The sequence below is a fragment of the Pogona vitticeps genome, chromosome 15 (assembly GCF_051106095.1).
Source record: "Pogona vitticeps strain Pit_001003342236 chromosome 15, PviZW2.1, whole genome shotgun sequence".
In the NCBI taxonomy this organism is placed as follows: Eukaryota; Metazoa; Chordata; class Lepidosauria; order Squamata; family Agamidae; genus Pogona; species Pogona vitticeps.
Genome location: NC_135797.1, coordinates 12,633,271 through 12,659,589, shown reverse-complemented (window position 1 = coordinate 12,659,589; position 26,319 = coordinate 12,633,271). Strand labels below are relative to the sequence as shown.

At 51.6% G+C, this 26,319-nt stretch overlaps 1 protein-coding gene and 1 long non-coding RNA gene across 3 annotated transcripts in view; both read right to left on the bottom strand.

Moving 5' to 3' along the window:
• The window catches only part of EHBP1L1 (EH domain binding protein 1 like 1), a 33,774-nt gene that overhangs the window by 6,924 nt on the left and 531 nt on the right, over nucleotides 1-26,319 (bottom strand). Inside the window, exons 2-12 of one of the 2 annotated variants that reach the window (XM_072984351.2) lie at nucleotides 16,171-16,228; nucleotides 15,567-15,662; nucleotides 14,384-14,437; nucleotides 12,797-12,975; nucleotides 12,112-12,272; nucleotides 10,891-10,926; nucleotides 9,611-9,724; nucleotides 8,872-8,984; nucleotides 3,519-3,691; nucleotides 2,784-2,832; nucleotides 947-2,179 (exon numbers count right to left, since the gene is read on the bottom strand). In XM_072984351.2, coding sequence (XP_072840452.2) covers nucleotides 947-2,179; nucleotides 2,784-2,832; nucleotides 3,519-3,691; nucleotides 8,872-8,984; nucleotides 9,611-9,724; nucleotides 10,891-10,926; nucleotides 12,112-12,272; nucleotides 12,797-12,975; nucleotides 14,384-14,437; nucleotides 15,567-15,662; nucleotides 16,171-16,228 — 2,266 coding nt within the window. The remainder of the gene's footprint in view (nucleotides 1-946; nucleotides 2,180-2,783; nucleotides 2,833-3,518; nucleotides 3,692-8,871; nucleotides 8,985-9,610; nucleotides 9,725-10,890; nucleotides 10,927-12,111; nucleotides 12,273-12,796; nucleotides 12,976-14,383; nucleotides 14,438-15,566; nucleotides 15,663-16,170; nucleotides 16,229-26,319) is intronic. The other variant, XM_072984352.2, reaches the window with a different exon arrangement.
• On the bottom strand, nucleotides 22,754-26,317 carry LOC144584946 (uncharacterized). Its single transcript, XR_013539442.1, has 2 exons — nucleotides 26,007-26,317; nucleotides 22,754-25,938 (listed from the first exon to the last, which is right to left on the bottom strand). It is a non-coding gene; the product is annotated as an uncharacterized LOC144584946 (long non-coding RNA).

The following is a 26,319-nucleotide window of genomic DNA, read 5'->3' as shown; positions in this document are numbered from 1 at the left end:
ACTAAGAAGCACGACAGGAAATGATCCCCCTTGAAACTTTCCATCTTGGGGGGGGGGCGTGCAGGTTGCAAACCACCCCAGCTGCCTTCCTCCCGAGCATGGGGCGGCCGGTGGGCACAGCCTCCCTCCCTTTTTCATTATTATTATTATTATTATTATTCAAAAATATCAGACACGGTCAATCAAAATTATTAAAAAAAAATTGACAGCTGTTGTATAACAGATGCCAGTTTAAACCAAAAAACGAAGCATCCGTTCAAGATGTATGTATGCTGTTCCTAGTATTGCCATGTTTTGTAGCTCCGGTGTTATTTCCGAGATCCTAGAAATGATGATGATGCCTGTCTTAGAATGGGCAGAGCCGGAAGGGACCCTTCATCCAGTCCGGCCACTCTTACAGAGGGACCAGCGGGGAATCGAACTCCCTACCTCCAGCTCAAGAGCTGGTTACTGAAACTCAATATTGGTGCACGGGCTCACGACGACGAATGAAAGCAGGCAGGACACAAGAAGTGTGACGCTGAAAGGCCATCCACGTTCTTGTGGGATTCGCAGACAGCCCCACCGCCCACGGGTTAGAGGAAGCCACGGGGGGCAAGCTGGTGCCACGGAAGGTAGACAAGACCACACACAAGGCCAGTTTGAACCACGCCACTGGCCCATTTCCCGATGATGCCTCGGCCCTCGACTCGTTTCTAAAGCAAGAGACCCATCAGAAATTCAAGATGCCCAAAGGTTTCTGCCACCTGAACTCAAACAGGGGACAGCGGGGGCGGGAAACAGGACTCTGCGCATGCTCAGAGGCACTCTTTACAGCCCCAAGGACAGAACTCAACCCAAGAGAGATCAACTCTCTTGCAAGAGGACATTCCCAGCCCGCGGAGAAAAACGGACTACAAGCAACCACAACGTGGACGCCATTTCCTCTGGAGCAGGACCCACTCACCGCGGCCAGCCGCTGGGCGGGATCCTCCAACGGGCCGGCGGCGTCCGCTTCGTCGACCGACAGGGACTCGCTCTTCAGCCGCGAGCGCCGCTTCTTCACCAGGTCCGCGTCCCGCACGTGAGCGAACGTGGACTTGGCGGCGTGGGGCCGGGGGGGAGCCACGGGGCCCTGGCTGCCCACCGACGGGAGCCTCTGCAAGGGGCGCTCCACGCTGCCCCGGGACGCCATCCGCTTCAGCCGCGGAGGGGGGACCAGCTTCTCGGCGTCACTGGACGGCGGCTTCTCCTCCGGCTTGGTTTCCTCCGCCTCAAGGGCCGCTGAAGCCTCCGGCCCTGGGCTCTGGGTGGCCGCGGCGCCCCCGTTTGCCAGCGCCTTCCGGTCCAGCTTGGTGTCCTCCGCCCCGGAGTCCGGAGGGCTGGGCAGCCATCTTTCCTGCATCCTCGGGGTGCCGTTCGCCACAGGTGTCCCCGTGGCATCCATTTGGGGCCCAGGATGAGCCCCCCGTTCCTCCGCTGTGCCGGCTACGGCGCCGTTCGTAAGTGCTCTCCCTGCTGGCTTTGAGGCCGGCGCCACCGATTCGGTGGGGAAAGACTGCACGCTGGGGCCGACCCTGGCCGCTGCCTCCTTAGAACTCGGTTCATTCTTTGCTTGGGACTCCAGAGAGCCGGGGAGCTCCGACTTTGCTTCTTCGGGGGGCTTCGCGGTGGCCTCGTCGACAATCCCCTTTCCGTCGACTTCTGCGCTGCTCACCCCCCCGGGCGCCTGCTCCGGGCCCGGCCCTGGCAAAAAGTCAAGATGGCCAGCGTTTGCCCCGTTCTTCTCAGTTACAGCTTCGCTCCTTAAAACCTTTCCCAGGTCAGCGTCCTCCTCGCTCCCCGAACGTCCTAAGACAGTGCCTTTCGCCTCTGATTTTTTATCTTCCTTTGCCGTAATTTCCTTTGCATCCTCGGCGTCTGGCCTCTCGGGCGTCTCCCGGGCACCTTGGAGGTGCGGGGAGTAGAAGAGGGACCGGTCCAGAGAACCGCCAATGTCCGTGTCGAATTTGCCCACTTTGTAGGTGCTTTGGCCCGTGTGGCTGGCGAGCTGGACCACGTTCAGCTCCTGCCCGGTGAAGAAAGCCCGGATCTGGCACAGATAGGTCATGACGATGAGCCGGTCCGGCACAGCCAGGAAAACCATGTCGGCAGGATCCATCACGCGGGAGATGCCCAGGGAGGCGAAACCATCAAAGGCCTAGTCGTGAAACGAGTGAGAGAAAAAGAGAGAGCGTGGGAGAAATGTTCAAACCCCTTCCCTAACATAAAGGAGCCCCATCGCTGTGGAAGATTTGTTCAAAGCCCCCCCTAAAAGCCGAAAAACATGGATAATTCAATGTACAGCATGGTCTCTGGCTCCCTCTAATGGCTGGCTCTGGTAACTACATAATGGAAATATGATTTTCTGGGTTTTTCTTTTGATAAGTTTTAATATTTTCAGAATGCAGAGAAATGAAACTGTGGATGCCGAATCCCACAGACACAGGGGGTCCTACTATATTATTTATTCAGACTTTTTTTTGTTGGGCTGCATTCCCCATCAACCCCAACCAATACAGCCAACCAAACGATGGGGGATAATGGGCCCTGTTGTCCCTTCGCCTCGACGGCAAATACCGAAGCAGACCTGGAAGGGAGTAGAGGATGATTCACATGATTGAGGCCGCCTGAGAGATCCTTGGCCAACAGCCAAAGGTGACCTTCCTCCCCAGAAGGTCTTCGGGAGGGGGGGGGCTTCCCAGACAAGAGGATTGCCAGCACAGGCCAGCCCCCCCCCCAAAAAAAACAGTCCGTCCACTCACCAGTTTATTGTTTTGCTTGATATCAAGGGGGTCCAGAGTTTCGTAATTGCTGGGGAAAGAAGGGAAGGAGCGTCAAGCCCACGAATGGCCTCTGGCTACCCCTAAGCAGGAAACCACCCCATCCAATAACCACTCAACCCCACTCTCTTCTCCCTCTCGGCTGCCTCCTTGGCAAAGGGTGGCAGCATCAGAACTGGGAAAATGACCTCCTTCTTAATTATCTTAGAACTGCAGAGCCGGAAGGGACCCCCAAAGATCATCCAGTCGAGCCCCTGACAAGGAGGCCCAGGGGGGGATTCAAACTCCCAACTTCGGCCAGAGAACGAAACCACTGGACTATCCAGCCGCTCGTTCACACACACACAGCTGTGCCAGATCCTCACTCCCTCTGAGCAAAACTCACAGAGTTAGAGAAACTCCCAGAGGGAGAACCCAATTTTCCTAGCGAAATATATGCAGTCGTATTTTATCCCTCTAATTCTGCAAAGGTATCTGGCGTGTCTTGATTTTGGACGGGCAATTCAACTCCATTAGCCCTACTAAAGACCTGCTCCTGATAAAAATGAAAAACGTGCCCATTGGCTGCCTGAGATTTCAGGTTTTCCCCCAGGGTTCTTGGCTGTGCGGAGGGCCAACATTTGCCGTCGAGAGTCGGGCACTCGAGCCTAACTTTGCATCCGCACCAACGCCCGCCTGCCTGCCTGCCTGCCTTGCGTGCACATCCCCACAACTCACATCATCTCCGGGTGGAAGTGATGCAGGATGGCGCAGAACGCGAGGCCGTTGCGCCAAGAGGTGGTGAAGTTGGTGACGCGGATACCCCGGTAGCCGGACGTCACCTCCTGACACCACTCCAATAAGGACTGGCTGGAGCTCACGAGGGTCGGGCTGCTGGGGGACGACTCGACCTGAAAGGTGCAGGGGAGAAAAGCTGGTCATGGGCCTCCTTCAGATAGCCTCCCTTGTTATAACATCTCCCACGGAGCTCCCGCTCCTGGCACGTTCTCCAGACCCGAGTGCGAATCTTTGCCCGCCTTCCGATTTTTTTTTGGAACACAAAGCGATTCCATACTTTTGGGGCCAAGGTTGGCGTGAGACGCAGACCTTCAAAAAAAATTAGACAAAATCTCCCTCGCTGGTCTAGATGAAAAACCAGCTTTTTAAAGAACTGCCACGTATTTCAGGGACAGAAGGGAGGGGAAAAAAACATGCATTTTCTGCCATGTCTTTGGAGAGAAACAGCATGACTGGAATCGTGCTTTTAACTGTTTCTGGCCATTTGCTCTAATTCCTCCCGGATATTTCCTGCAGATTTTCTAACAAAAGAGGAAGAAACTAAACAGCCTTAACAACATCCAGAGCGCTAAATTCGAGTGACGTCTATTTTTCTTGAGGGAAACCCTAAAAAAAAGATGAATATCAAGCATCATCAGTCTGACACAAGAGGTTTATGCCTGTTACATTTAACAAAAGTGTTCCCACTCTAGCTACAGTACTAAGGTCCAGATCCGCCATCTGTGCGCAGCCGACACATGCCGAACCTTACAAGTACATACAAGCAACAGCTGCAAGTCCAAATTGACTTCCTGCGGCTTTCAAAGCAAGTGAGAAAATTAAGGAGAGGTTTCACCCGTTGGGACACTCCCTAGTCAGTTTCGAACTCAGCAAGAATTCGAACTCGGGACTCCCGAATCCTAGCCTGTCACTCTATCCACGACACTGAATATCCCAAAAGCTGTATTGCGGAGTGTGAAAAGCAAAAAAACACCCCCACAATTGGGCCTTTTATTTCTCCGGGCACCTGCCCTGAATCCCCCACCCAGATCGCTTGAAAGCATTTTTTGGGGGGGAGAAAAAACACCCTCATTTTTCCAGGATCTCAAGCATTTCAAAGAATCGAAGTGCGAGTGAGGGCTGAAACATTTTTTTTTTCGGGGAACCACGGCTGTAGCGCCCCTCTGCCCCCTTCCCCAAACAGGACGGCCTCCTCCCCACCCCGGCCAGCGTTAGCCACACGGTTAAGAGTTCGGACGGCGACCCGGATGCTGACGGAAGGAGGCGGCTGGCATGACCGTCTGTACCTGGGCATCCCCTTCAGCTCCCAAATCTGGCTCTGGGCTACCATGGGGCGTGGGGCACGGGCCGGAGCCTTCCTGGCAGGGCTTGCCGATCCGCTCTCTGTGGGTTCGGGGAGCTGGCAAGGGGGGCGCAGATCCTCGAGACGAGGGAGGGCTTGGGGGGTGAGAGATTCCAGCCGAGGCCACCGCCAGCTCGTTCCCTGGCGGTAAACCTGTGCCAGGCGCCTCTGCTGGTCCTGCGGGGGCGTCTCGGCTTTCGGGTTGCTCCTTCCCAGTCTGTGCCCCTTCGAGGGGCACCTCCGCCAAGGCTGGGCCCAGATCCTCAGGGCCCCTGTCCTCCTCTCTCTCGGACGCCTTTACGGCCCCGGCCTCCGAGACGCCTCCGAGAAAGCTTTTTCCGTCTGCTTCCTGGGTGCTTTCTCGTCCTTCCTCCCCTGGGGTGGCCTCTTCCGCGCCCGGCGGCTCCTCTCCTGCCACGTCGTGGGCACCCTCTCTGGGCACTCCCTTCTCATCCACACCCTCTCCATCGCTTGCCCGTTCTCTCTCCCGTGCTGACTCGGAAAGCGTGGCGGGCGCTTCTAACGGGCTCGGAGGACCACTTTCAGCAGCCCCTGTGACGTTCTCGGTTTCCCTACATCTCTCCGGGCTGGGTGGGGCAGCCGCGGGCATCTCCACCGGGACCATCTCTGCCCCCTTTTCCCTGACCTCTGGCTCGGATGACAGCGGAAGGCGGTTGCCTTCATCCCGACTGTCCGTCCGGTCCTCTTCTGCCCTGGGTAATTTCTCCGGTGGTGGCTCGTCCCTGAAAACATGGGTGGGTGGGGTGGGGGTTTGGGGCCGCTCAAATTGGGATCGCTCCCCATCGGCCTCATCCCCCAGGCCACGATCCTCCAGTTCAGGAAGGGCTTCTGGAGAAAGCGAGAAAGGGGGGCCCTCTCCAAAAGCAGCTCCCCGGGCTTCGGCCCCAAACGGGGGCTTCTGGTCTGATTCCAGCCAGGACACGTCTCCCTCTGAACGTCCCGCTTCACCGCCTTCGGTGGCACCCTGCTTCGCTTCCGCGCCACCCCTTGGAGGGTCAACTGGGCATCCTAGAGCGAGCCAGCCAACTCCAGAAGGCTGTGCCGCCTGTTCGCCACCTCCTGCGAAACCGCTCTCCTCTGCTTTCACCGTGATGTGACCCCTTTCCAGTCCCGGAGAAGCCACGTTTAAAGGGGCTTCCTCTCCGCTCTGGAGGCCGCCAGCCGTGGCCTCTCCAAAAGCCTGTGCCACGGGAGACGGTCCCAAAACAGGGGACAAGACCAAGAATGCCGCGTCACAAGGCGACCCCCGGGGACCCACTTCACGGGCGACAAAAACGGGGTCATGTTGAGCGAGGGTCGGGTCTTCAATGAAACACGCCACCACCGGGCCGCGGGGCCGAGAGGGAGAGGGGGCCGATTCGCCCAGACTTGGGGCCCCTAAGCTTTCCTTGGGCGGGCTCTCTGGGGCCACGGACGCGATGTTGAGGTGGTCTGAGCTGTCCCCAAGAGGGACGGCCGTCTCCAACACAGGGCTCGGGGGCCTGGGGGCCGAGGGCAACTTCTCCAGCCGACGTTTGGGCGCCGGAGGGGCTTCCGGCGAGGACGAAGTCAGGAGCGATCCTTCCGGGGCCGGCGACTTGAGGGGACTCTTTTTCCTCCGTGGCACAGACACAGGCGGCTCCTCTCTTGGTTTCCAGATCTCAGTCGGCCTGCAAGCAAGAAATAAAGGGTGGAAAAATAACATCCTGAAGACCGAGCCCCAGAGGGGACCATCTCCCTCCCTCACCCCAACCGAGAGCCCTGGGGTCTATTTCGGCACCGGGCGGCAGCGACTGAGCGCCAAAACAGCCAAGAAGCCAAATGAGCCGAGTTCAAATTCTCATTGGGATGTGAACCTCATTCGGTCAGATTTGGGGGCAGTCAAACTCTCTCAGCCTGGCCAGCCTCAGAGGGTCGTTTTAAGGATAAAGTCGGGGAAGAGAGACATGAGTGACAACGCAGGGGAGGAAAGCTCCCTGAAGGAGGAGGAATGTCATCAAAAGAGCAAGACGTAAAATTTGCAAAAAAAAAAGGCCGATGCCGTTTTAGGCCGCATTAACAGAAGGATAGTCTCCGAGTCCTGTGAAGTCCTCGTTCTACTTCGGCCTCACCGACAGCCCTGGGTCCAAATTCTGGACACCCCACATTTTAAGAAAGAGGCTGACACACCGGAACAAGTTGAGCAGAGGGCGACCCGGATGACGCTGGTTATATATGTATATATTTGTGGCAAACCGCCCAGAGTGGCCTTCGGCCAGGTGGGCGGTAGAAAAAAATGAATAATTAAATTTTTTGGAGGTATAACTACGCCAGCGCTGATGCCCTGGACGTGCCTGATTATTATTATTTTTCCCCGAGCCGGAATAAACAGGGCTACCCTCTCCAGCGGCCATTTGGAGAGACCCCCTCGAGGAGAGGCCCACATTGAGCGAGGGGCATCCACGGGGTTGCCCCCACGCCACGTAACGTGGACCCATCTCTGGAAAGAATCTCCCCACGCCGCCACAGAGAGAGAGACTGTGAAGAGAACGGATTCCGACAAGGTGCCGAAACACAACCGTCTCCAATAGATTTAAAAATAAGACCCACAGAGGATGAAGTGTTCATGACCCCCTAAGGAAGCATGGAGGCCATGGGCCACCAAGGACCAGCCACCAAGGAACACCAGCCGTGGTGACCCTCTTTGCCCGACTCCTCCTTCCCAGATGCATCAAGGGGTCCAGGTATGGGGAACATCCCGTTAAAAGGACCTTCCCTTCAGAATCCACCTTGACCGACCCCCCTGGCTCAAACCCCAGAGACCCACTGGCATGGGCTGCCTACATTAAAAACCAGAATTTTTTCCAGCAGCCCCAGGAGGCGATAGGCAATAAGTCAGGACTCCTGCTAAAGCGGGAGGTAGAACATCACCCTACCGTCATAGTCTATCTGGCTTGAACATGGGAAGGGGGGGGATTTCCATCACCTGTATGCTACTATTAAAACCTTTTTTTAAATTCTAGTGGGCTCTGAGCCTTTGACACGTCATTTTAACATAGCCGGTTTCCCCTAGGTTTGCTGCCAGCGTATTATTCATTCCCACCGTGCTTTTAAAACCCTTTTCTATTTCTTAATTTCAATTTGAACCATGCTTTTCCTATTTTTGTGTCGAATATATATATTTTTAAAAGGCTTTTTTCCTCCAGAGGTTGGCATTAAAAAGCACTGTCCTTTTTTTAAGGATCTGTGTGGGCTGCCTGGAGTCCCAACCGTGGGGGCGTAAGACAGCCTTAAAAGGGGGCGACACATGGATAAATAAATTAAAATAGAGCCATCGCTGGGATAATGAAAACCAGAGGTCGAGAGAGTAACCAGGACTCTCCTCTCCCTGCATTTTGGCTCTGGGGATAGAGGGAAGGGACCCCCAGGATGACCTTCGCTATCTGTTGGCTTGATCATCGTTTCAACAAAGTGCTGTTGTGTTGTTATGTGCCGTGAAGTTGTCTTCAAAAGGTCCAGCCCTTAAAAGCCCTGCTCAGCTCTTCTAAACTCAAGTGTCGTGGCTTCTTTTAGGGAGTCTGCCCATCCCGTATGGGGGGGTCTTCCTCTTTTCCTGCTGCCTCTGCCAGCAGGAGGCTCTTTTCTGGAGAACCCTGCCTTCTTGTGAAGTGCTACGGATGGGTGAAGCAGGATGGGGGGGGGACCCCCTCCAATTTGGCCCTGGTATACCCCCTCCTCTGCCCTGTCTTGTCCGCTTCATCCCCGGTCCTTCCCCAGCGGACGCGGTACTCACCTCACCTCCGCGTCGCCTTCCTCCTCCTCTTCGGCCCCAGCCCGTGCCAACGCCAACGAAGCTCCCGTCGCGGTGCCGTCCCGGGTGCCCAGCCCTCCTGAGATGCCAGTCCGTCCTCCCGGCCGTCCACCGGTCGCCCCTGTGAACCCCACACTCCCAGTGCGCTCGGCACCACTTACTGCATGGGGGGCGGCTACGGAGTCGGCGAGGGGCGTGGGATGAGGGGCGCCCCTGAGGTCCTGCCTCCTGCCATCGCTGGCGCCGTCCGCTCCCCTGGGGGCTTCGAGGACGGCTGCGGAGGGGGGGGGAGAAAGACAACAAAGCCCGGCTGTTTATTAATAACAAAGAACATAACTAATTACAAGTAACTAAAGAGAAGTAACTACTTGTAACTAATCAAAACTGTACGTAAGCCACCTTGCTTGAAGAAAGGCGGGCGATTCAATCCATCCATCCATCCAAGATGATGATGATGATTGGCCTGTAGACTGCCTTATTTCTACTGAACTCAAAGCAAGGAGATATGGTTCTCTTAGCCTACATTACTAGAGGCTACACATTACACAACGCCCGAAGTCCCGGAGAGCTGCCGATGGTCAGAGAAGTCTCCTACATCAATGAGTTGGGGACCGCTGTTCTACATGGATGGCTGAAACCTGCGGATAATAGAGAACCTCCTACATAGCATGGTCTCTGGCTCCCTCTAGCGGCCTGTTCTGGGAATTACATCATTGAAATATGTATTTTCTGGGTTTTTTTCATGTCAAATTTTTAATGTTTACAGACCATGGATAAATGAACTTGTGGATACCGATCCCACAGATACGAGAGACCTCCTGTATTGCACAACATACGCAAATATATTATTTGATGATCGCTGGCCACCAAATCCAAACCCACTTTTTGCCGTGCATTTACCTTCCTTTTGGGACGTCCCAGGGGGAGGAGCGGCGACCGAAGCAGCTTTGCCGGCACTCTGGGAGGACGTGTCCTCTTCTTCCTCGGCCAGAGTGTTCAGATCTCGTGACGGGTCTGCACGAGGAGAGGCAGGAGAAAAGAAGGAAAGATTAAAAAGTCCAAAAAAGGGGGAAGAGGAGAGGAGGTTTAATACAACAGCGCAATATTGGGGGGGGGGGCATCTAAGGAAGCTGAATGCTTGGGGCAGGAAGGATTAGATTCAGGACAGACCAAAAAGTCGCACTTCATCACACACCCCTTAACGGTGGAACTCCCTGCCACCAGACACAGGGGCAGAACTGAGCTATAAAATGCTGTCGAATTAAAGTCATGCTATTAAACAGTGCTATGTATTAATGGCTACTAATGATGGTTCTAAAATTATCTCCAGTGTCAGGAAGAGGATCCCTCTCGTGGCCAGTTGTTGGAGGACATGAGTTAGCAACACTATGTCCTCTTCCTCTTCTCCCTCCTGTGGCCAAAAACTGTTGCGGTCAGTGAGTTTATTGCGGCTTGTTATTGAAGTCAGACGCGTTTGTCTGTTTGCTTTCATCTGTTCAACTGTAAGTAAATGAAACCTTTTATTTTACTTACTACTCATGTCTCGGAGTGAGTTATTGAAACTGTAAGTGCCAGTTGATGAGGGAGAAAAAAGGGGTTGACTATCGGGAACTTGATGTTAATTCTGCTCCGTGAATTCCAGCACTTCTGCTATAGATCCGGAGGGATTTAACTAGAAATCTGAAAGTCCCCAACAAAAAAAACACCGACCATGAGTTCACGCATACGGACACACCGCTGCTGGTCCCTTCTCCCTTAAAATGGCCTGCCCCCTGCAATCCTCAGCTGTGTCTGGTGGCAGGGAGTTCCACCGTTGAGTGTTAGAATAAATAAATTAAAATGAAGTGTTTCTTCTTCTGGACACTACAACACCCCCTCACCCACCCACCCCAAATCCCCCTGCTAGCTTGGAGTGGCTGTGTACGGAGGGGGATTATGGGACCTGTAGTCCATCTCCGCCCCTGGAAGGAGCAGCAACCCAAGCGAGAGGGGATCGTGGGAAAGAGAAGCATTACAAAACGCCTACCGCAGGCCTGGAAAGACACGGGGGGGAGGCAGGGGGCTGAGGATGCTGCCCCACTGGCGTTGAAAATGCTGGTTAGCGCCTGTTAGCAAAAATCACAAACTTCAAGCCCGCACACACACACACACACCCCACTTTACCTGGGAACGGAGCTCACCTGGAAAATAGTCTGTCAGTACATTTTTGAGGGGCCCTGAACGGACGAGACAAAGAGGGAGAGAGAAAATGGGGGGAAGCGTGACTCCGGGAGAGAAGCGAAGGGGTGAAGGCAGGTCAATATGGGGAAGGGGGGGGGGGAAGAGAGGATGCTGGAAAGAGCCAGCACAGATGATGGTTTGAAAACACATGCATTGTTAATGGTGCTCCCAGCGAGAGAACAGGAAGGACGAAGCCCGTGTGGAAGGATCTTTGCGTGGGGAGTTATTGCAACCTCGCGTGCTGCCTTTAGCAGGTCCGGCTGGGAGGGACCCTTCCTGGGCTGTCAATCAAGCCAGCAGGAACCAATGGTTCCTTCCCTGCCTCCCAGATTCCAAGAGAGAGCCCCGCCTTCTCTGCTTCCTAGTCATTTTCCCTCTCTCTCTTTTCACTCCGCTGAAATGGTTGGACAGGAGGATCTTTTGGTTCGGTTCGACCCTGACGACGTGACAACGTTTAACGCTTCTCTTACCAAACTCTGAGACGTTCTGCTCCCAGAAAGTTACTCATCCATGTGACTTTTTATTATCTAGTAGGGCCTCCTAAATCCACAGGGGATTGGTTCCAAGCCCTCCCGCGGGTGCTGAAAAACGCGGATTACAGCAAACTCTGTTTAGACAGCGAATGCAATCCGCAGCATGCTCGCTGGCTCCCTCTCATGGCCAGTTCTGGTAATACAGTGGAAGTATATTCCCCTAGTGAAGGCTGTATACTGTATTTTTCCATGTATAAGACGCCCCCCCCCACTTTTCTAATCTGAAATTAGGAAATCTAAGTGGGGCTTAGCGGGGGGAGGGGAAGGGATCTAAGCGCTGCAGGATAGCTTTCATCCCTGCTTTCCCCTCCACTTGTTTTTGTTCTCTCCTCAGCTTACTTCCGTGTATAAGATGACCCTCAATTTTTAGTCTAAAATTTTTAGACTAAAGTATAGTCTTATACACGGAAAAATACTGTACATAGCATGCTCTCTGGCTCCCTCTAGTGACCAGTTCTGGTGACTTCATAATTAGAAATCTCTCTCTCTCTCTCTTTAACCTATTTTCAGACCAGGGATAAGTGAATCAGTGGATACTGATCCCGCGGATAAGGGGGTTCTAATGTGATTTTAAATATTTACTGCTCAGGGGGCAGGTATCTGTAGGGTCGTGATGTCTCTGGGAAGGAAGGATGTCCACCCCCTCACTTTTGGGAGGCCTCTCCTCCTGCCCCACGCCATCTTCTCGCCGGCTCTGTTTTGGGGCGTCCTCGGCCAGGTCCTCATCGCTCTCTGCGAAGTCGTCCAGGTTGCCAATGTCGGAAGGCTTGACACTCATTAAGCTTGCCAGACTCTGCATGTCTTCGTCCCTAGGAAGACAATAATAATAATAATAATAATAATAATAATAATAATAATAATAATAATAATAATAATAATAATAATAATAATAATAATAATAATAAATTAACAAAAAGAGGGTGGATGTAAATGATACAGCTTCAATAACTATAAAATTAACTTTAAAATTATAGTTATCCAGTAGGGCCCCCATATCCGCAGGATCAGTATCCACTGATTCAATTATCCAAGAACCCAAAACAAGGCAGAGCTGACAGACGGTGGTCCGATTTTCTCTGGAATGCCTCCAACGTTGGAGCGCTCGTCATCTACCGAAGTCATGGGCTCCTGGCTCTAATATTTGAAACGCTTTTCCTAACTTTCAGCTGAAATCGGGCATCCTGTTGCTTGACGACACCCACCGCCCCCAAAAAATGAATCGATCGTCGCCAACAGTAGACCGGACCTTTTCCCCAAGGGGCCAAGATTTACATCCCGAACGGGGGGGGGGGGTGTCCTCTCACAGTATCTCGCACCCAGGGCACGCACTCACGTGGCTTTCCCCTCGCGCAGGAAGACGCAGGAGAGCGTCAACTGGAGCGTGGCCGCCACCACCTTCACCGAGCGCGGCTTGAGTTTCAGGTTGAGGTCCACCTGGGTCGGCGTGGGGCTGGCGAAGCGCTTGAGGTTGACGTCGGCCGAGGCCAGGACCTTCCGGTGGCCTTTGGATTCCTGCAGGGGTGGCGTGCGTGCGTGCGTGCAAACGGGAGAGAGTCAGCCCAAAATAATAATAATAATTTAAAGAAAGACCACTGCAGGGGATATAAACCAAATCCCTGTGCATTCAATCTATGCCTTTGCTAAATCTCTATTCTGCCGTTCCTTCAACAAGTGCGGGGACCACACATGGCCCTCCTCTCGCTATTTTAACTTCACAACGACCCTCCGAGGTAGAGCAAGCCGGACATGCCGGCCCGGCCCCGAGTCACTCAATTTCCTCAGCGGAGACTCGAACTCTGGACTCGCAAGCCCAATGTTCCTCGGGTGACGCCACACCGCGTCCCAGAGGCCAGGATTATCTATCCCATCGTCCACTCCCACTCCGTGGGGCCCCGGCTGCCTCACCCAATCTCCTGGGTCCTCGAGATAAAACACAGCCTTCCTTATCAAGGAAGCGTTTGCCGCTTATTTTCGCCAGCTATTGCGCCAGACAATTAAAACCAGTCCCTGGGGACCGTAAACTCTCCTTTATGGCTTTATTCGCCAAGGTAGTTTGACCTTCGTTTTCTTCCTGCTTCGTTTGTGATTAAAGTAAACAACATAATATGCTCGGACAAACCTTTACGTAGAGCCCAGGAAGTCTGGATTTTTTTTAAAGGAATATAAGGACAGGCTGGAGCTATCTATAACTGAGCGGTGCTGCCCCGGGTCCCAGGACATCATCCTACTACTGCTCAGTTAGCAGTTTTCCTCGGTCGAGATCTTTTGCCTGGTGTGTCTGCCACATGTAATTTCTCAACTCTTCTGATGCCGAGATGGCCATGTCTCTGTGCGCCTCTGCTCTGAACCCAACAGGAACTGGTGTTTTTCACCACAAAGCAATGGGCATTACTTTAACATTGGAGGTGACAGCGCAGATCAGAACAACCTCTGATCTATTTCTCCTCCTCCTGTTTTTCATATTTCCATGGAACTTCACCCACCCTTGACTTGGGGATTCTGGAAACGACTCTCTTGTTTCTGCTTTTTTATACTTCTCTTTGGGGGCTAAGACCGGCCGAGGCACCCAGGTAGAAATTCCAAGTTGTGGATAAGTAAAATTTAATATATATATTTTTTTCTTGCTTCCAGAGTGAAACTGGCCACTTCTTAGATCATCTGGGCGTGGATGTTTTGCAAAAGCTGGCCGAGATAAGTCTGCAGCAGGACTGGGGAATTTCTAGGAACGCACGCCCTGATATTTAGGTCCGGGTGGGGTGAATCTCGGGCATTTGGGATATTCCGGGCTCCTTCGCCTTCAACCTCTGGAGCGTTGGCTCCAGGTTCTTAAAGAGGAAAGTCCGAAATCCTGGGTTGCTTAGGCCCACCACAATTCTCCACCCCGCTCCCCCCCGGAAGGCAGCTCTTTCCACCCACGTACATTTTCGATCACAAAGGTCCACTCCTTGTCTTCGTATTCTTCCACGTGGGGGTCCTGGAGAGAGAGAAATAAGATGTGGGTCACCGGGAGAGGCCAGCCCTCAAACCTACAAACGGCTCAGGTACGAACCCCCGTTTGGATCAAAGCGCGGCTGTCGAACGCAGACGAGCCACCTTATACAGTGGTGCCTCGCATAGCGAGGTTAATCCGTTCCGGATTAACCTTCGCTATGGCGAAACATCGCTGAACAGAACGGGGAAAGCCATTGGAACGCATTAAATTTAGTTTAATGCGTTCCAATAGGCTCCAAAACTCACCGTTCAGCGAAGTTGTCCCATAGCCGGCAACCATTTTCGCGCCCTCGGTAAGCGAGGGGAGGGCGCGAAAACGCTGCGTGCGGCCATTTCAGGGCTTCCGGCGGCCATTTTGGAACCACCGAACAGCTGATCGTCGGGCATCGCTTTGCGAAATCGGTAAGCGAAACGCTTACCGATCATTGCAAAGCGAGTTTTGCCCATAGGGGCCATTGGTATGCGATCGCATTTGCGATCGCTAAAACCTCTTCGCTATGCGATTTTGTTGTTCTACGGTGCACTCGTTAAGCGAGGCACCACTGTACCAGGGCAGTCTATCTGACTACCCAGGCTAGTCGTGTCTATTTTGACCGGCAGACGCTCGCCAGGCGGAAGAGGGTCTTTGCTAGGCTCGCCAAAAGATGCTAAGGTTTCGATTCTCAAGTTGGAGAAAGAAAGAACGAAAAAATAATAATAACCAGGAGGAGAACAAAATAGTGTCGCACTTTAAAGACCAGCCGTTTTATTTCTGTGCGAGCTTTTGCAGGTATCAAAGTCCACTTCTGAAGACACTGGAGTGCAAAAATGTGGCCTATATATTTATACGACATCCCCACGAGGATATAGATAATAGACAAGGTGACAACAGAGAAATGGAATTATAAAACTGTATATTATTTAATTAGCGGGCCGTGGCAAGAGCTGTAGGCCGGGTGGACTCAGCTGCCCTAGGAAAGCTGAGAGAGGAGGCCTCTTCCATTAGCTTGGTGTGTGAATTCTGCTCGTGTGTGTGGTTGTATATGCATGTGTGTATGTGTGTCACATGCACAGCCGATGGCTCGCAAAAAAATGATTCTGACCGGGCTGGAACCCACCCACGCCTGCCCTACCCGGTAGAGGGTCACCATGATGTCCACGTTCTCGGGAACCATCCATACCACGGTTCCCCGGTACGGATTTTTGATCCCTGGTTGCCAGCTGTGGGCCTGCAAAGATGAAAGAAAGAGAGAGGAAAAAAAGGGGGGGATGTTAAAAAAAAAAAAAACCAAATCGACACACCAAACAGGATCTTCAAACATGCCACGTCTTGTCCGAAGACCAAATCCCACGTTTTAAGAGCGGCCGGGCTGCAGACGACAGACCTCGGCCGAGTCGCGTCGGCTCCAGTTCAGGATTCGAGGAAGGAGGGGAAAAGGAAGGAGAGACGTGGGGGGCAGAGTCGGAGAAACAGAGAGAGAAAGAAGCGAGCAGACGGAGGGGGGAGCAGAGAGGCCGGCCACTCTCTGGGTCCGAATCTGACCCTTTGGAAGCAAGTCTTGTGTCTCGTGGCTCAAGTTCCCACCCCTGCAGAAAAGGGAGAAAGGACCGCTCTGGATCCGACCCCTGCCAACTGTTAGCATGTAGTTCCCAACGAAGGAACCTCCAAGGAACAATGGGTAGAATTAAATGGCTCTCACCTGTCCGAAGGGGCGGCCAGGTGAGAAACAGACGTACCTTTGAGCAGATGCGCCGGTTCCTCCTGGTCCAGACCACGATCAGCTTGTCCGGCTGCCTGCCGTCAGGAAGAGGAAAGCGCTCAAAGAGAAGAACTCACACACTCAAAAACAGCAACAACAAAAAAAACCCCACACCTTTGAACCCAGAAAATTTAGTAGCCCACAAAACCGTCTACCGGCCGCCTGCATTTTCGTACCTAAACATTTCTGCCAGACGGGAGCAGGTAAAAAATGCTAGGAGACAAGCCAGGGAAACTTCTCCCTGTCTCCACACAGACAAGATGCCGTGATCTACAGTAGCACCTCTGTTTATGAACGCTTCGATTAACGTGATTTTCGGTTTACGAACAGAAATCTATTGAAACTTGGTTTACGGGGTGGTGGTGTCCGTTTTTGTTTTGTTGTTTCTTTGGTTTACGAAGGAAGTTTCCCCAAGATGCCTTGGGAGGTTTCTGGCGCCACCCCCGTTCCTACGGCAAACCGCGTTTCGGTTTACGAATTTTCCGCATTACGAAACATCCCGGAGAACACATATTCGTCAAGCGAGGTACTCCTGTATCAAAGATCCCCAGGTCCCAGCCAACCCAGCTGCCACTGGGCACAATCCAGGGTCACGAGCTTTTTAAGCCCCACTTTTTCTACCTGTCCTCTTAGATCAACCACAGTAACAAAATCCAGGTTAACGTGAGAACCCTTGACTTTATCCTATTCGATCCCCACGTTGATATGATTTAATGTCATTTCTTTACAATGGTTGATTCTTGTCTTACTTTCTTATGAACCGCCCAGAGTGGCTAAAGCAAACTGCATTTAGAGGAGACCCATTGGAACCCATGAGGAGTCGGGTCGAGACATCCCTGTTAATTCAATAGGCTTACTCTAGTGCAATGTACTTCACTAAGCTATTCTGACCGTCTTCCTCGGCAACTAGAATTTGGAGGGTTACGGCATCCAGAAGTGCAGTAGGACCATGGTATATGCAGGGAATCCGTTCCACGTGGATGCTGAAAAATGTGGAAATAGCGAACACGACACACTGCATGGTCTCTGTCTCCCTCTAGTGACCACTCCTAGTAAATACACCCTAGACATACAGGTAAATAGGTAATTTTGGGTTTTTTTTCTTTAATATTTTCAGCCAGCAGATAAGTGAATCAGTGGATACTGATCCCGCGGATAAGGGTGTCCATGAAGTGGTAATGTCGCACCTGTAAGACAAACTGCTTTTATTCTTTATAAGCTTTTGTAGGGGCCCAAGTACAGTTCTTCAAGCCTCCTATTTGGTCGTAAGGCGATCCGGCCACCTCAGAACGAAACTTGCAAGGGTCTGCTATAAATTGTTATTTAACAGGCTGCTGCCTAATCTTTTTGAGTTTCCAAGGGTGTTTTTTTTTTTTAAGCCTCCTCCGGCTGTACAATGTCTCCTTTTGCAATCCTGGCAACCAGAAGGGGTACCCGCGGCGGCCCCTCTCACGTGGCTGCGCCGTGGCTCGTAAAAAAAGGAGACACCGCGATCCTGGCTCTTTTTTTTTCTTTTTTCAGTTCTTGTTTTTCTTTTTTCTTTCTTCCCCTGTGATCAAAACCGAGGGCTGTGGGCAGAAGCAGGAGGCGGGCGGGTTCGGAAGGCGCCCGGGGATTATTTCCCCATTTTCTTTCCTGAGAAGGCTTTTAAAACCGAGACGTTGTGGGGCCAGGGTGCACCAAAATGAACTCCTTCTCCGTGAGTCCGGGGGGGTGATGGTGGTGTAGGGTTTGGGTGCGGCTCGGAGCTTCCTCGGAGCAGGGCCAAGGCCTCTCCCCCCCCAGGCAGCTGTGCACACATGTGTGTGTGTGTGTGTGTGTGTGTCGGGAAAAAACAGACCCCCTCCACGAACCCCCTTTGCCCCCCATCCCCTGCATTGGACCAACAGGGAGAAAATCCTAAAAAGTCCTTGGCTATCAGCAGCCAAAAACCCGACTGTTTCCCCCCCTCTACCGAACGCGGAGCACAGGATCAAAACCGCGCTTACGGTGACCCTATAAACGAGTGGTCGCCCAAAGGTTCGGTTACGAACCGCCCCGCTCAGGACATGCAAACCGAGGCCCACGGCTTCCTCCATGAGGTCAACCAAGGGGGTCCATTCCTGCGGGTCTGGATTGGATCTGGGCACGAATGGAAGACAGGTGGGCATCAAGGATGGGGGTTATGCGGGCTCCCACGTGCGCCGCCCTGCACGCTCACAGGGGAACGGCGTGCGAGCCTGAGAGGAGTCCTGTCGGATCCAACCGAAGGACTACCTGGCCCATCATTCTGCCGGGGAAACGGGCTGCCAGGTGCCGCCTCCGGGAATCGCAGAAGGGGAACCAAAGGCCGCCTCCGCCACCCCTCCAGCCCCGGGGATTGTCCTCCTGAAGATTTCTGGACAGGCGGGCGTCCAGAAAGCCTACGGCATCCTTCTGCCTGATTAAATCTGTGTGTTCTACCTGTGCGACAAATTAGTGATTTGCATTAATAGGGTGGCGTGTAAATCTAGGCAGGTAGGCAGGTAGGCAGGCAGGCAGGTAGGCAGGCAGGCAGGCAGGCAGGCAGGCAGGCAGGCAGGCAGGAAGGAAGGAAGGAAGGAAGGAAGGAAGGAAGGAAGGAAGGAAGGAAGGAAGGAAGAGAAAATTAGTTTAACCATGCATGTTTGCTTTGTAAAGTGAAAGCTGTCCAGTGAAACAGCTTAAAGCCTCCAGAGGTGGAAGGATAAAAAAGTAGAGGAATGTGCAGGGTGTGTGTGTGTTTTTTTTTTTTAAATGGCCATTCTGAAACATCTTTGTAAAGCTAAAGAAGTCTGGGTACTGATCATGATAAGACTCATATGCAGAGTCCAGAAATGCAGGCAGCTGGATTGGACCGTATAAATCAACATGGAGCGGGTCTTTTGTACACTTAATGGCTCTTAGCTGCCCCTTTCAAACCATCCTCAAATGCTCTACACATGACAGCAGGGAAAGCGTGCTGTCATACAAAGTTCCTAAGAAAATCTGCTTCTCTCTGATACCGCGAGGTCTGCAGCTAAGCACAAAGTGAAAAGAGGAGTGGCAGATGGGTGTCGTAGTTCCTGGTACAGCAAAAAGAAAAGTCCAAGGCTTTGATTCTATGAGCGCTCAGTCCACCATCACTGATATAACAGGTACATAAAGACCAGCACAGCGTTCGCACTAATTGCTATAGATGTAAAACGGAACGGGTTCTAGATTCTTCTCGGATTTGGCCATTGGGGCGAGGAAGAAAACGAATTTGCGGGCCAAACTGTCAGTGGGTGAAATCCGGCAAATATTAATGCAGAGGGGGCAACCTGACCCCTTGGCTCATTCTCTCCGGAAATTCACCAAAACACAGGGGGAAAAAAACATCGTAAGCCAAAACTACCACCCACAAGCTTTCGGTCAGGGGATGTGGCCGAAATCTGTTCGTTTCCCTTTGCAAAGCAAATTCGCACTTCCCAAATCTGGAGGCAAACCAGAATGCAGTTAGAGAGCGACACCGAAATGGATCACAAGGGTTGTGATCTGATTTGCAAATGACAAAATAAAGCAAAGCAAAAAAAACAGAGGAAGATGCAGGAACTGGGTGGGGGGGGCGAGAAATACACCCCAAAATGCAGGCATCTGAAGAGGCACATTAAAGCACGTACAAAATTCGGGGCAGCAGAAAACCCAGCCTGAAGCGAAAAACAGACGGTCTAAACTTGGCAGGAGAAAAAAAACAAAACTGAGTGAAACTGAGCATGGAAAGTTTCATCTGTAAATTTCCTGGCCTTGAGGTGGATGGCAGGTTTACCTCCTACACCTCACAGGCCAGGATTTATGGGAGTTGTAGTCCCGAGGCTGGGAACCATAGCGCAAAGATAGCACATTTAATTCCAATTTGTATTTCACGTACCAATTTCTAATGGCATTACGTTGCGCTGATTTTACGGGCCCTATGACTCTCTAATAGCCAAAAGCTGCACTGAAATATTGGCGTAGGTGAGCAGTGGGGCAAGTCTTGCTGGACAACGACTCCCATCATCCACTGGCTATGCAACCTGGGGCTGATAGGAACCGTAGTCCGTCCAGAGGAGCCCACATTTCCTTCCACCTACAACAGGAATTCATAAACTAAACATGCCATAGAAACGTTTCAGATGTAAAAGGCATTTTTTGTCCCAATTAACGTGACTCTAAAAAAATGTGTAATCCTATAGTATACACACCTCTGCTCAGAAGCAAGTCCCATGAAGTTCCATAGGACTTACTCTCTGGAAACTCTACACGACAACAGCAGCTTAATTATGCTCTTAAGTGTGTGTTTAAATGAATCTGGAATTTTCCTCGGGGGGGGAAACTGCATTACAATATTTGCAGATATTTTGAAAACATTTCAGCTCAATAGCTTATGTTTTCCTTTCAGTAATTAAAAATGTTTTTAAAGAGAGCAATTATGAAACTGACGACTGTTAACATACTCATGTTCGCGCGTTAACAACATGACCTTCGCTGGGAGACACGTATAAATAGATGCAGTTTTCTGATGGGTGTCATCTCTAAAAGACAAGAAGCCGCCATTACAGTAATTTGGATTTTCAGATCTGTCCATTCCAGTCGCCTCGTCTGGATGTTGGGCTTCGTAGTTGGGTCCGAACTTTCTTAATTTTTTTCTTTCTTTCTTCTAAAAACGGAATGTTTTCTGCAGAAAAACAGAGCAGCCCAAACGTTTCTGCAGAAAAACGGTCCACGTACCTCATCCGACAACACAGAGTAGGTTTTAGATCCTAACGGGGATATATGGGGGTTTCTGTTAACCAACCCCCCCGGTATTCCTACCCACTGGGCGTTTTGGGATCGGTTTCGATCAGGATCCACTTGCATCTCAAAGCATCTTTCGTTCTTCCCGGCTGGTGGCCAAAGAGGCTAATTTTAGCCCCCCGGGGAGCCGGGACCCATAAGTCTACTGCAGGTGCTGGGTTTAATCTGGGCTGAGTAAAGAAACTCAATACCCCACCCTTGGCATTTTTCGAGTCATCTGAGAAGCTTAGGCGGTGGATGTTGCTTTGCCTTCGGCCAGAAAACCAGGACGGACACCCAACCAAGGGGGGCAAAGAGGTGTGGGGGGGAAATGGAGGAGGCAGGAGGCCAGATCCTGGAAGAACTTAAAAGCTCTGAGAAAAGGCGCTGGGCCCCCTCCCGTCCTATCCGAGATTTATTTTCAGGTTAATCAATGCTCAATCTGTGTTCCACGTCTCTCGTGTTTCACGATCCGTGGGAAACCAGAGCACTCGAAACAGGAACCAGAAATGCGTGGTCTAACTCGGTGCCTTGCGGCTGCGTCTGACTACAATCCCCATCCTCCCCAGTCACGACGGGAGTTGTCGTCGGACACGGCCCTGGATCGGGAGGAGGTTGCTAAACATGCGCAGAATTCGCACCCTCGTCCCCTCTTCGGCCCTGGAGGCCGTCCTCTAAGCCCCAGCCAACCGAAGGCAAAGACTCTCAGGCTGGTTTAAGCTCCAGGACATTTAAAATAAATAAACAAGTGAAATTGAAATGCCCTAAAAAAAGAAACGGAGGGCTTGCAGGCCTGCCGGTGTTCTGCCCTCCTCCTTCCACCACCCACGTGCTTTTATGGCCAAGGCCGGATCCTGCAAAGTCATGAGAACTAGGGTGGGGCTGAGGATTAGATGGGATGGAAAGGACAGGAGCAGAAGCCCTAGGGAGAGTCAGGATCCCTGGATTCTGCCCCCCTCCCTCCCGCCAAGACAGAGACTACAGTCTACTCCCACATCGTCGGTCCCCTGCCTGAGCAACTCACAGCCCCTCTTCCACCCTCTTGCTTTTATTCCGGCGGCCTCCTCCCCCCCGGCCACACACCTCGGGGATTCTGCCCTCCCTCTTCCATTTTTAGTTCTGCCGTGACTAAATATTTATCATTTTCCCGAGGCCCTTATAAGGCCCTCGCCTGGACGGAGGGGAAAGGGGAAGGAATGCAACTCGTAAGGCGTTGCCGGCCCGGCAAATTTGCTCCCGCTTCCCCCGCCCCCGCCAGCCACAGACCCTGAATGAAGAGCCTGGCAGCTCCAAAACCTGCACCGCAACCTCAGAGCCTCCCTGAGCATGTGCAGAGTGCATAACTTCGGAACTTAAGCAGGTCGGCCTCTGCTTATCTACAGCGGGACTCCCCCTATCCGGGGGGGATCGGTATCTGCGGTTGTCTGCGGTCTGAAAATATTTAAACTAATTAAAGATGCTATGGCTCGCGTTTGCTATTATCCGCTGTTTTCAGCATCCGCGGGGAGCTTCGATCACTGATCCCCTGCGGATAAGGGGTGGTGGTGGTCCTAGTCTATAAGGAAAAAAAGGCAAATCTCGAATAAGTCTATTCAAAAACAGGCTCTACCTACAACTTCGAGACGGGGAAGGGTCAGCAAATCAACCAGGCCCGTGAGCCTGGAAACGCTCTGACGGATGAACATCCTAGAAAAATCTTTCCTGGCTTTTTTTCTGGCCCGTCTGCTCTTCTCCGGACGTTTTTCCAAAGTCGGACAGAATTTTTTTTGGTTAATTTGTGTGTGTGTGTGTGTGTGCTAAAGAGCCTTCTGGCTGGATTTGATCCAGGGCCGACCCTTCCCGGCAGTCAATTTATTTATTGCCAGTCAATTTATTTATTTATTTATTTGCTGGCTGACTCGCTGCCCGTCACTCACCTCCGCACAGAGCAGCTGGGAATACCACACTACAGAGGACTATCATCTTCCAGTGTCACGACCTTCCTCTTACAGATCAACTGGTCTCATCCGTTGGGTATCCTTTAAACCGATTTAGCCCTCCGCTAACTTTTAGATCTTTCCTTACTATACCTGTTATTCAGGTGTAGGATCTCTCTCGATCTTCTTTGCATTTACACCTGGCATCTCTACCAGCTTGGTCCATTCCCCCCCCCCCCCTTTATGTAATCCGTCTTCCGAATCTCCCCCCCCCATTAGCACTCACCTCCCACATCATCCTCATCATTTCAGAACTGTGGAATTGGGGGGGGGCTTTCCCTATATAGATCATCAAATCCCACCCCTTTCTTGGTGCAAAAAAAGATATTTAAATCTTACTATACGAATCCACCCTTTGGTAAAGTAGGTTTGGCTACTGCAGGGTGCTTTATATGGGGCTGCCCTTGAAGACGTTTCCGACCCTTCCATTGGGACAGACTAGATAGCCTCGGCATGTCTTTATTAGTTCCCGGGAGACGTGAACTTATTTACCATATTTTTCGCACCATAAGACACCCTTTTTCCCCACAAAACAGGAGGGTGGAAAGTCTGTGCGTCTTATGGGGCGACAAAAACAGATTATATTTTCCTGTTTTCTTCTCCTAAAAATTGGTGCGTCTTATGGAGTGAAAAATACGGTAATCGGCTCTGCCCAGCCCCACTGTTTCCCCTCTTTTTTTCTGCAGAGTCAGTGTTGACTTTTAAATAATCTTTATGGGAATGAGCTGCTCTATTCCTTACTGCAATATAAACCCTCCCATTTAATACTGGCAAAACCATAAAGACTGGTGTACCTTCTGTTTGTTTCATTTGTTAAATTTGTCTCTCCCCGCAAAAAGTGCTCGGAGCAGGTTCAAGAACAGAATCAGCAAAAGGAAATAAAACAGGATCCACAATTTAAAAAGTCCCCCCCCCCCAAGGGTGCCAACCTGCCTTACGTAATTCTCAATGCAAGGGGGGAAAAAAATCTTAAAACAAACGAAACGCATTAAAATTGACAATCTGTTGTCCCGTCCTTGCAGGAGGGCAGAAAAGCAACGGCACCATTTAAACGAGAATACTATTTCCCGTAGGGGGAAAAAAAAAAGAATAAAAGAAAACCTATATACTGTATTTGCGCCCTTGCTTTCTATAAAGTTTCAAGACTTCTCTCCGTTCGAACGGGCGTCAAACCCCTCGGAAATCATCTAAGATTAGTTTTTAATCCGCAATTTTTATTTTCAAAAGCTTTTTGCTGACATTTTCTTTGACTGTTATTTTTAAAACTCCGAGTCTTCTTTTCGTCCACCCAAACCTAGCTGGAATTCAGAACGTAGCGGTATCTGGAGCGCATGAAATAAATAAAACCCATAGATGGGAAATCGCAGTGCATCAGAGCTGTGGGTTTCGGCATGCTTTGTTTCTCTCACCAAGCGGTAATTTATTTCTTCCCCCCCCCAACCTCTAATTATTATTTTTTTCAAATAAAAACATATCCTCCTGTCAATTCATCACTTCCTGGTGTGCAAGACCCGCCCCTATGTGATCACTTTCTAAAAAATGCACAACTTCCTTGCTGGCCCATAGATTGTACCGAGAGGACTGAATCAGCCTCTTAGTTCAACACCAGCTTGGCCCCGAGTTCTGGATCCGACCCGAGACGCTGCCCGAGGTTGACTCTAACCATTGGTCCACCCAGCCTACAGCTGCCGGCTTCCTGGGGTCCGAGGAAGGGGCTTCTCCCACCTCCGCCTGGAGATCCCACAGAAGAAATTGCGCTCGAAACAATTTCCGGAAACAAAGCCCTGATCAGCGGCGCTTCTTCTAAAAATAAAACCCCAAGGCTCCGGCCCTCGTGATCTCCAGCAAAGGGCAGAGTAAAATAAGAAGATGGAAAAGTTTTTAAAAACTATATTCTTTCATCATCTCGACCCTGTCGACCAGCGTCCTTCTAGAGTTTAGGCCAGGGGGGGGGGTCTCTCCCACTGGACTCAAGAGGCGCTGTGGCTTGGCCCAAAATTCAAATTAAAGCTTCTCTTCTATAAGGAAACCCCCACCACCATGCCCCCATTTGCACTAGGGGGTTATTAATCACTCCCCACACACACACACCTGATGGGACGCCAGAGATTGCGACGGAGGGTGGGGAAATCCAGGTCCCACCCGGCCAGAAAACTCCCTGGTTTGACTTTGATGGAAGTCCTGCAGACCAACCCCGCAGGGTTGTCGTCAGGAAGAGAGCCAGGCACACAGGACACACACACCCCCCCGGTGCCATGAACACACAATTGCAGCCAACACAGAGAGAAGGAGAGGGGGCCCGTTCTGGAAGATCGCCCCAAGAAGCATGTGCTAAACATGTACTAAACATTACTTTTGGCCCTGTGTTCAGAGGCCCCCCCTTTGTTAGGTGTATACCCCACTTTCCCACCTTTTATGAGTTGGACTTGTACCCCACTTTGCCACCCTGTGAGTTACATTCCCCGCTTTGCCACCCCTGATCAGTTAGACTTACACCTCGCTTTACCACCCTTGATCAGTTACATTTATACCCCACTTTGCCACTCGTGATCTGTTACATTTATACCCCACTTTGCCACCCTTGATCAGTTACATTTATACCCCACTTTGCCACCCTTGATCAGTTACATTTATACCCCACTTTGCCACCCTTGATCTGCTACATTTATATCCCACTTTGCCACCCTTGATCAGTTACATTTATACCCCACTTTGCCACCCTTGATCAGTTACATTTATACCCCGCTTTGCCACCCTTGATCAGTTACATTTATACCCCACTTTGCCACCCTTGATCTGTTACATTTATACCCCGATTTACCACCCTTGATCAGTTACATTTATACCCCGCTTTGCCACCCTTGATCAGTTACATTTATACCCCGCTTTGCCACCCTTGATCTGTTAGACTTACACCTCGCTTTACTACCCTTGATCAGTTAGACTTACACCTCGCTTTACCACCCTTGATCAGTTACATTTATACCCCACTTTGCCACCTGATCAGTTACATTTATGCCCCACTTTACTACCCTTGATCAGTTAGACTTACACCTCGCTTTACCACCCTTGATCTGTTACATTTATACCCCGCTTTGCCACCCTTTTATGAGTTGGGACTTACAACCCACTTTGCCACCCTTGGTGAGTAGGACCTACACCCCCATGCGACAACCCCTTATTAACTACATGCATATTCCCCCCCCCCGTTTCACACACCCTCCAAAGTGAGTGAGTAGGTGGGCGTCCCCCCCTTCCCTTTGGGTGCACGACAGCCCCGTGAGGCAGGCCTGGGGGGGCGGAGCAAGCGGGAGCGAGCCCGGAGGAGCCTTCCCCCCCCAGGGCCGTTTTGCTGACGTCCCCGAGGAAGAGGAGGAAGA